The following is a 10,754-nucleotide window of genomic DNA, read 5'->3' as shown; positions in this document are numbered from 1 at the left end:
TAAAACGTCAATTTCTCAAACATTTTCCGACGGATTTCGCTCAAATTTTCAGGGAACGTGTCAAATTGATGTAAGAAAAGGTACTGAAAGTTTGGCGGCGCTGCGCGCCGCCGTTTTTGAGATATTGCAAATATTCGCGAGGGGGATAAAATTTACCCCCCAGCCCCGCGCGGGTTAAATATGTTTCAGGCTACACGACGAATGTGCGAACTTGGAAAATGTGGCTATTTTTGAATGTATGTACTATGTAGGCCCTTGAAAAGATAACAGCAAAACGTCGGGCCATTAATGTGTCCAATTTTAACGTACCAACGAGTTAACGTAGCTATTAACCAAGTAACGATGTTATGACGATTATAAAAAACACGATTAAGGAAAGGTATATGCTCCATTTTTACTCTCAACTTGTCTCATTTCAAAAACAGGTGCATAATGCTCCGTCATGAAAAGAAACCTAACCGTTCATTGCATCGCAATGCGAAGGGTAAGTAGCATATGTGTGAATATCGCCCAGCAAAAAGCCACAATGAGGAGCGTTCCTTCCGTTTTTGGCCCCGTCAGTTATCTGCTAGCGTGTCTTTCAGGATCGAGTCACACATAATGTCCCATTTTATCGTGTGTAGTCAGAGCCTGCCAATTCACCGATCGTGATCCTTTGAGCCATTTCCGGTGGTTCGACGGTTGACGAGAGTACGTGTTTACCGATGAAACGCTGTCACGCAGCATTATCAGCCAGCTGACTCAAAAAGCTGGTCAGAATCAGCCTATGGGCAGCCCGGGCCTTGTACAGCACTTATTGTGCAGTGAACATAAGGGTTAACAATAAAGGCAACTGCTTCTTCAATCATTCGAAACGCTAAACCTAATGATAACAATAAACACGCCTTCGCAGACACTTTTTGTCTATCACACCAAGCATGGGTATTTGTTGCAAATCTTCTTGGGACACCAGGGATTCATTCAGGAAATGTATTTAGGTGAAAAGAAACAACACTCACAGGCAGACACTCTGTACAACCGAAAACATTGCGTGCTTAAAGCGCTGATTCTGTCTGGTGAGTCGGTATCCGAGAACCATGTTTCCCGCTTGGACAGACGCAGATCCACTACAGCTGGGTAGTTACCCGAGTTCTGAAAAAGCTACCGCGACCGGTCTGAGGATTCATCCATCTTGCGTTGATACCTCGGAGTTCTGAATTTCCGTAAGCCTGAATTGTTACAAAGGGATATTAAGTGCAGCGCTAAGCATTGCGACACGAAATGTACCGAGACAGCTCGTTTCATATGATCACGAAAAAGTCATCGCATGCGGTCGAAACGATCGGATTAAGGTTATACCGTATACTCGTACATTCAACTTCACCATAAATAAATCAATCCGATGCAGCAGGCTATGCAACAGTTCAAACGCGTTCAGCGTCATGCCATCCCACAAACATTCAGAAACACTGCATCTATCTAGGGTAAGTTCATGGTGGTTCGCTTCGGAACGCATTGCGCCCACTGCAAGCTCTGTGACCTACTAGCAGGGTATGCGACTCCCGCGCGGGTCAGTGGCATTCCCCAATCGGCAGGACGCCCACGGGCCTCCTGGTAACATCCATGACCCCTGGCAGTCGGGCAGGCACCACCACTTTCCTGGCAGGGTCCGTGACCCTCGGTCCCGGCGGACAGGGACCACCACCCGCTCACGGGTCGGTCGGCAGGGATCGAACTGACGCCGTCGTGGCCAGCGATTGCTGCGAGGCGGTGCCGGGCAGACTCTGTTCCGAGGCCGTGCTGGGCAGCGACTGTTCTGAGGCGGTGGCCGACAACACCTCGGCACTGGAGGACTGCGACGCCCGCCGCTGACGGCGCCGGTACCGCTCCACCATCCTGGTACGGGCCCGGTGTCTGGAAAACGAGGAGGTACCGTCAGTTTCAAGCGCCAGGGACTGGGTACCGCTCTACCATCTTGGTACGAGCCCAGCGTCTGAAAAAACGGGGAGGTACCCGTGAGATACAAGCGCCAGGGACCGGGTACCGCTCCACCATCTTGGTACGAGCCGTGTCTGAAAAACGGGGAGCTATAAACAGCAGTTGCTGGTGCCAGAGATATGGTACCACTCCACTGCACTACGAGCACGGTGCCTAGAAAACTGGGAGGTATATACCAGTCAGTTACGGGAGCCGGGTACTGGGTATGTACCGCTCCGCCATCCTACCCCTGGTACGGGCACGATGTTTAAGAAACGGGGAGGCACCCGTCAGTTATAGGCGCCAAAAATTTGATACCGCTCCACCATTCTGCAGTACGGGCCCGGTGCCTGGAAACGGGGACGTACCCGTCAGTTTTACTTTTACGAGTGCTAGGGACTGGTTATCGTCCTGCAGTATGCACACGATAACCTGAAAACAGGGAGAAGTTGGTAAGAGACGGCTCAATACCCCAGTAACTATGTACCTGCAGGCACAGAACGTTCCTATCAAACCAGTCGGCAATGTGTCAAGCACAGCTCAATGTTTCCAATGATTTCAACAATCGGCAGCCGAACAGCATAATCATGCATATTCATCGGAAAAGCATAGGGGTCGTGGTTTCCCATGGCAGGTGGTAGCAGTGGCGAGTGTAGTCACATGCTACACCATGGACCCCTATGGGACACAGAACACAGACATCACAATTACGGGAACTGACACTAGTCTCCACACAGCTACAGGGTTCGTCCTGTCCGTAAGCCAATCAGATCAAGGGCGGTGCAACTATACGCATCCCATTGACACCGATGTAGAAGAGTGCGCGCTGCGCGTCTGATGTTGCAAAACGTTCGAAGTCAACATGTTGAAATAGACCGACTACTCCAAAGCTGACTGGTAAACTTATTCATCTTAGTCATGAAAAATACGTGATATTTATCAGTGGTAGCTGATATAATGGAATGCACGTCATGCGGAACTTCAGTGAAGTCTAAAAGGTACTACTCATCATCCAAACACTGATTAACGGCATGGCACAATGATAAGTCACCGTCGCAGTGAGGATTTCGATGAGCGGGTGATTCAGTCACTTTTTGACGTCAGACTTAATCACTCAGTAAGCGGGCTGGATGAGTTTCTAATAATTGACACGGAGCTATAACAGAAGTGTCATTTGACAGTTTAGTGTCCTTTGACAGTCTGGTGTCCTTTGACAGTCTAGCGGACGTCATGTGAGTATATGGCAAGTTTGGAGTGAATTTGAGTGCGGTGTTATATAATACTGAACGAGGCCGGTGTAAATAAATTTTCAAGACCGAGGTCCTTACTGGTTTTTTGAACGAGGCCGAAGGCCGAGTTCAAAAATCAGTAAGGACTGAGGTCTTGAAAATTTATCACCGGCCGAGTTTGGTATGTATTTTACTGTATGCCAACGATGAATTTATTTTCTGGACCGAAGCTCTTAGCCGACTTAGGAACGAGACCATCCCAAAATGTTGGTTAAGTGCATTCTGGTAATGCATTTTTGACCGTGGTCAATTTGCTTACACCAGTTATTACCACACCCCTCTGGCTAATGTATTTGAATAGGCCAGGCATACAGTAAAACTTATCCGGCCATAGAGCTACGGTTCGCCTGTAGCAGGTATAGCGTCATGGCTAAGGAAGTGCATGAGGTAAATCTCCAGGCACATTGCTTTACTCTCACTCGTATATGTGTATATTGCGCAATGTCAAATACCTACCTCCTGACAGTGATTCACTTCCACATATAAGCAGGTCAGCAGAAGATATACGCCCCGAATGGCGAGTCATATATGAAAATAAAATATTTCTATGAATAAATGCAGAATTCCAGAAAGTGAATAATGGGCATACGTGGACATCTCTTCACTGTGTGCATCTTATCTGAGTGTCTGATATTTTTCCAATGCATAAACCTCGTACGTACATACAGAGGTCTATGTTCAATGTTACATAACAATGCTTTGAAACCTTAAAGGCCCACACAGTCTCACAACGTCGCTAACGTGGTGCATTACCGGTATCCCCCGGTTTAGTGGTTATATCGACTTATCCTACGGTAGCACGTCCAGCTTGGAAATTCCTTTACAACCTTGAGCAGAATGTGAAGAATGAAGGATGCAGTTGTCAGATATTGCAGACAATGTGCTGCCACAGACATGCCATTTAATTGTTTGTCTGATTCCGTGCAGCTGCAAAAGCGTAAATTGACATGATATGATGTGCTAGGATTACTATGCATGATTTTTTCTAGGCAATCGAACGAACCCATCACAATAAAATCACAGCCTTAATACAACATTGAACGCATTTATAAAAGCATCGTTCTGGCGTAAAGCTGCTTCGTTCAGTGTGGGTGCCTATATAAATACAAAATATGCGGGGTGGGACCTGCGCGGGATATACCTACCCGTGCGCGGGATATCCCAGCCGGCCCTCATGTGGGGCATAATTAGTGCCGGGGCAAGGTTTAATCTGCAGGGGACAAACGGTACGTGTAGAGTATACGCCTGCGTATCACACAATAAAATTCTAACCTCACTTCAATGTCAGCACGGATTGTACAAATGAGGTCAATCAAAAATACGCCAAATTGCTCAAAGTAAATGCATTCCTACATCCCATCCATTTATTCTCAAATGGGTTCATCGGTTCACCAATGGCCATCGTCTCGTTGGTCGCGATTCCACCACGTCCCATAGGGCTATAAGAGGACCCTGTCCGCCGTAAGGGGATAGGGAGGTATTTCGGCCCACTCCAGTTTTAATATGTAAATTGTCAAAACAACATTTCATGACCATATTAACAGTATTTGCTGCTATTGTGAAGTTGTAGGTCCATTTAACTACTCCCGGCGCCATACGAATACCTACTCAAGTCCCTATGCATTCATATTGTTTTGGTGAAGCTATTTTGCTTTCTTCTTTGAATTACGCATAAAAATACGGTACGGACTGACACAATATCAGCCACGACCTTCCATGCATAATGCACATAAATAGGTACACATAAATATTAACATTTTTTTTTAATTAAACGTTGGCCACCGGAACAGCACAACCCCGCAGCGTTCAACTAATTTCTCTGCAGTTACGTGATGGCTCTGTCACTGGTGAAACAGATTATCCGTTATTGAGGACAGGACATTCTAACCACACCATAGGGGGTTAATCTGCGATCGGGGTTACACGGGTCAAATAGGTCACGCGGTTTATTGAGGTCAACGTCACGGAGTACGAGTGTGCGTGTAGGAAACTGGGTCCCGCATATACTAAATCAGATGATAACTTATTTTTATGGAACAGTTGCTGTAACTCATGTATCTATGGGGATAATAGTCGTGGTGATGGTGGCACCTGGTAAGCCAATAGTTGTGTCACATTATCATTCCCAGCGGCGGTCTCTGCCGAAACTCATCACTTAAAGGCAATCCTATTCTACCTCGTCTCACCCCGCTACGAAAAGCAACATTTTAAACACTATACAAACTGGGCGTTTTCCGGTTGGTACCCTGTCCACCAGCAAACTTGCCATTTTTTAGCAGTCACGCCTGTATGCAATACTCGCCTGTCCTTTTTCAGCTCCCACGCCTGTCTACCCGAAATACAAACCTGACCTTTTTCAGCTACCACGCCTGTATGTAATACACACCTGTCCTTTTCAGCTGCCACGCCAGTGCGTTACACACACCTGCCCTTTTTCAGCTACCACGCCTGCACGCAATACAAACCTGTCCTTTTTCAACTACCACGCCTGTATGTAACACACACCTGTCCTTTTTCAGCTGCCACGCCTGTCCACCCGAAATACAAACCTGTCCTTTTTCAGCTACCACGCCTGTATGCAATACTCGCCTGTCCTTTTTCAGCTGCCACGCCTGTCTACCCGAAATACAAACCTGACCTTTTTCAGCTACCACGCCTGTATGTAATACACACCTGTCCTTTTCAGCTGCCACGCCAGTGCGTTGCACACACCTGCCCTTTTTCAGCTACCACGCCTGTATGTAATACACACCTGTCCTTTTTCAGCTGCCACGCCTGCCGCCGCTGCTCGGCCTCGTCGGTCTCAGCGTCGGAGCCGTCGGGATCGACGGAGACGGGCCGCGGCCGCCGACGGGAGAGGCGCAGCCGGCCCGGACCCGCCTGGCGCAGACGTCCCTCCTTCTTCAGCTCGCGCACCGCCCAACTGGTCAGACGCTGCCGGAGGTACAGCGGGGTTCTGTGTGGAGAGCTGGGCAGGGCTGATGTCTGATTTTAAAATGAGATCTATGAAAGAATGAAAGTGACAGAAGAAAACCAGCACCAGGGCCCACCAGCACTGTCACCGCACGAATAGCTTCCCAAATATTGGCGACCTTTTTCAATGCAATTCAAAATTCACTCTAACGATTGATTTTGACCTGTAAGCGATCTCCCACCCATTTGCATCATTGCAATTATATGACAACCAAACACAATCCTCTCACGCGTCATGTTTTACTGAAAGATACGCGACTGTCAGGTTTTGGTCAGTCATCCATGGCCAGTCCAACACATCCGGGTCTATTCATCTACATTGGTTACCACGCCGATAGCGATTGCCCACCCGGCGTGGTATCGACACTGCCGACAGGAGCGAGACAGACCTGGGACTACCCCGGTGAGCACGTGCGTCACAGACGCCGGCCATCCCGGCGCCGCCCTTCGAGAAACTGGAACCAACCAGCCCCGAGCAGCTCACAGAATTTATGGGCCCGGAACAGCGACAAAACGACCCGTCTCTCTTATCCGTTGTGACGTCACGTAATGGTCATCTACAGAACTGCAGACCGCTGAAGATTTCCTCAACGTTCGGCTGTCCCCACGCCTTGGCATGTCCGTAACAAGACGAAATAGGAAATGAGTGTAAAATGACAGGAACAAAGCTACTTTCAGCTTTTCAACATTTATGTAGTATATGAAAAAGATGCGGACCTGCTGCTCGTGGCAAGTAAGTATGCGCCATATCATTTAAAGGCCCGATGACATAAAATCCCATTTCTGGAAAAGCAATTGAGGTTAAAATCGACATTTTACGTGATTCAATTTGTCAAATTATAAACTGATTGTTCTTCAGGACGCAATCTTTTTCTAGAAATATGATGTCATTGGGAAGATATTTCTTCAGTTTCAAGGACGTTTAGGGAACTTTTGAGCTCAAGTAATAGCCCGCGCCGGGCCGGTGCTCCGAGATTCCGCGCCGAGCCGGGGGGGGGGGGTGTCTGAACACCCCCCCCTTCTAACTCAGCTCCTGGGCCACGTAGCGACACGCGGTAAGTGGCAATCGAAAAAAACGTCAAAAATAAGGACGGAAACACTTCGATCATGTTTTGGTTCAGGTCAAAGGTCAGGTCACCAGAGGTCATGAAAGGTGACTATCTCGACGACTATCTCGGGAACCGATAGAGCTACAGCGCCGCGGAAAAGCGCATTCGATAGCCCTTTTACAGACCTTTCTGGATATTGTTCTCCGATTTGACCTAATGTCGACGGTTTAGCCTCCAGAGGGCAAAAACTCCAAAAATAGCCGTTTTAACGAAAAACGTTTTTTCGGCAATAACTTTTTACCCAAAAGAGCCATGACATTACTCTGGCCAGCATAGTGTTCCTCTCGTCAAGACGCGTCGAATGAACTATAATTTGACCTTGGAAGGTCAACTTGAAAATTTGACCTCAGGTCAAGGTCATGACCTGACCGGAAAAGGTCATGTTGCATATCAGTCCATCCGCAATGTCGAACCAAACAAATCTAAGGCGTTTTCAGCGCTCTAGAACGCCTCTATCAGAAGTTATTTGCGAAAAACTGTTAAATTATGTTCGTGACCTGAGATGACCTCGAGGACATTATGAGGGGTCACAGTTGCCATTTTCCGGTTCTGTGTGTCAATTTTACCTGCATCTCGATGTTTGAGAGAGTCTAGAATAGCGTTCGTGCAAAACAGACGCTTTTCAATTTTCTCCCATTGACTTATAATGGAGAAGCCGCAAAATTGACCTGACCTTAGGTCACCGATATCAAAATTCCGAGATGAACATTTTATAGATAATGTTGCTCTAATCAATCGCTGAAAGTTTCAAGGCAATCGATCAGTCGGTGCAGCTATGACGAGCATTCTTATTTTTTTCTGAGGTGAGGTCACTTGGCATGACCTGGTGACCTGACCTAAGGCGACCTGGGTCTGAAATTTTCACAACATGTGAGGAAAAGATGCACGAATAGGTGTGCCAAAAATGGCGGCGCCGTTTTTGAGATATCTGCGAAAAACCGCAGGGGGGTGTTCAAACATCCCCCGGCCCGGCGCGGGATAGTGACACCACCGCGCCCCACTGGGGTCTGCGTATAACACGCCCTACTGGCGGGGGGGGGGGGGGGCTATTCATAGCCCCCTTCCTAACTCCGAAACTACTGGGTCGATCGTCAAAATTCAAACGGCGTCTGATAGCCCCGGAAAAACTGTCGAGCGAAACCTAATTTCATTGACCTGGAGGTCACCGATAACGTCACAGGTCAGGTCAAAGTAAAAATAATTAGCATTTTGGCTTCTTCACGTTTTGGGCTCTGGCCGCCGTCTTACAAGTCAGATCAGGCTCATTTTTGGTTCACACACTCGTAAACAGATGCTCTAGATACCCTGAGGGTACCAAACTTGTACTTTGATTTTCAGGTCAAGGTCAGGTCATCACAGGTCACGAAAATATTATATCATGCGTCGGTCAAGTGACACATGTTTTATGGTCCATTCAGGCCAAAAATTTCTAATTTGATGTCGTATGTGTCATTCGAGGTCATTTTGAGTCAAATTTAGCTTAAGTCAGGTCACTTTCAGGTCAAAAAAGGTCAAATTTTGAAGTTAAAATTTTTCAACAAAAAATGTGTCTATTGGATGCAGTTTGAGCTCAGTAACACTATTTATATTGGCGTACGATGTCAAATACGTGCTGAAAAATTGATTTGAAAAATTAATAATTGTGAATTTTTTGCAATAATGCGTATAACTTGGCCATTTTCGAAGATATTTAGCTTAAACTTGCTAGAGTTAGTCCTAATAATGCGTTCTATCACATATATTCCGTTTTTCGAAAATACAAACACTTTTTGAAAAAAATGTAAAAATATAAATTTTGAATTTTATTATATTAAATTTTCGAAATTTTCAAAATTTCGAAAATTCGAGATAACAGTTTGATAGCGCAGTCTATTCTGAGTCCTCTCATGCAAGTAAATTGGATCTAGCTTAAAAACTGAGCTCTTGGGAGCGATTGCCGTGGTGCAATGTTTTGCGTCGAAATCGGCCGAACATGACGTCACTCTGACGTCATTTCCGGCCGATCTATGGTAGGTACGAAGCTCAAATTTTGACACATGGTGTCAAATTGATGCAGCCGAAGGTACTGAAAGTTTGGCGTCGATACGTCAAGTGGTTTGGCAGTTATTTCAGAAAAACGGGAGGGGGGCTATGAATAGTCCCCCCCAGTGGGGCGCAGGTTAACAGCCGACAGTCACAATTCTGACGGCCCTAAAAAGACGGTAGCTAAGCGCAATGCGCAATGCACTTACGACGAGCAATCAGCATAGCATACCTGAACCTCACTCTGACTGTGAAAGTGCTGTCCCAGCTCCGACACAAGGTCTTGAACTGCTTCGTGGATTTCTCTCCTCTCGAGAGCACAACGCCGTTCGTCCTTCCGAGCTCGCTCCCTGAAAATGTTTTCCACCATAACCTGCAAAATAGGCAACAAAATATGCATAGGTTATTCGATATAAATGATAACCTTAAGTGAGTCTTAACATACAGATAACAAATGCAATAATAAAAAGCAATTTATCATAGACGATCATAATGCAGTATTGGATACCATAACATAAGCGAGCAAGAAAAAAAATAACTTAAAATTGCTTTTTTAAGAGCGCATTTGTACACAGCTAGACCAACATTTGGTTTTCCTCTCACCTGGTACATTTCGAGGATGTTTCCTTGCGGCATCATTGTGAAAGCATGTTCCCTGAGCATCGTAAAGCGGCTTTTACCAACAGCGACAGTGGCACTCCTTCTTGTGCGTAAAGGTCTTCTCCTTCTTCGACGTTCTTCAATATGCTCTGCTGACGGACGCCCCCTCCGCGATCTCGCCATTTTTATGTTTTCTATATTTATCTTACCTCTGAATTATACTTGACAGAACTAACGGTGGCATAAAGTCAGGAACACCTGTTACATTATCGTTTTCGACCAGCAAGGGCATATAATTTACAGAGTGCAGTTACATTGAAGTGCACGGTTGTACTATTATATTTGGCTGCCAAAAGAAATCCATCAGCTTTGCAAATTTAAAGCCAAAATGGAGCCAAATTTAATGCATCATGAAAATTTTCTCATGGATCATGCGTGTTTCCATTTTGCATAGACTGGATTTATTTCGTCTATGGCACGTGACGCACTTGACTTTCTTATTCCACGAAAAGTAGACCAATAGGAATCAGTAAATGACGATACATACGATGTTGTCCGATATTATACGACAAATGTTCACATCAAACCCATTAAACCTCACAAAAAAACATTAAGATAAATCATGAATCGCTCTCCGCTACGTTGGGCTATTACCAGACCTGCTTGCTTTAATTGGAAGACGGGGAAGGGGTGCTTGGCTCCCGGCATCTCGGAAACTACTCGATCTAGTCTGCAATACATACCTACCAGGTGACCCAGCTATTGACTTCATAGCTCAACAGTTGGGATGGAACCGATAAGGTCA

General features: G+C 46.2%; 1 protein-coding gene across 1 annotated transcript; it reads right to left on the bottom strand.

Annotated features, from left to right (window-relative positions):
* Positions 1–955: 955 nt before the first annotated feature.
* LOC122391483 lies at positions 956–10,419 on the bottom strand. Its single transcript, XM_043385431.1, has 4 exons — positions 9,953–10,419; positions 9,582–9,722; positions 5,998–6,179; positions 956–1,893 (listed from the first exon to the last, which is right to left on the bottom strand). The coding sequence occupies exons 1-4, from the start codon at positions 10,130–10,132 to the stop codon at positions 1,689–1,691; spliced, it is 708 nt and encodes a 235-aa protein (XP_043241366.1). The 5' UTR covers positions 10,133–10,419; the 3' UTR covers positions 956–1,688.
* Positions 10,420–10,754: the final 335 nt, after the last annotated feature.

This window comes from Amphibalanus amphitrite, unplaced genomic scaffold (genome assembly GCF_019059575.1).
Source record: "Amphibalanus amphitrite isolate SeventyFive unplaced genomic scaffold, NRLGWU_Aamphi_draft 000439F_arrow, whole genome shotgun sequence".
Lineage (NCBI taxonomy): Eukaryota > Metazoa > Arthropoda > Thecostraca > Balanomorpha > Balanidae > Amphibalanus > Amphibalanus amphitrite.
The sequence above is the reverse complement of the archived record's forward strand: the minus strand, read 5'-3'. Positions and strand labels throughout refer to the sequence as shown.

Coding starts and splice junctions, on each gene's coding strand:
- LOC122391483 (XM_043385431.1), bottom strand. CDS start 10,132: ATGGCGAGATCGCGGAGGGGGCGTCCGTCAGCAGAGCATATTGAAGAA. Junction 9,723..9,952: donor ACATCCTCGAAATGTACCAG/GTGAGAGGAAAA, acceptor CCTATTTTGCAG/GTTATGGTGGAAAACATTTT. Junction 1,894..5,997: donor TGGCAGCTGAAAAAGGACAG/GTGTGTATTACA, acceptor CTCGTTTTCCAG/ACACCGGGCCCGTACCAGGA.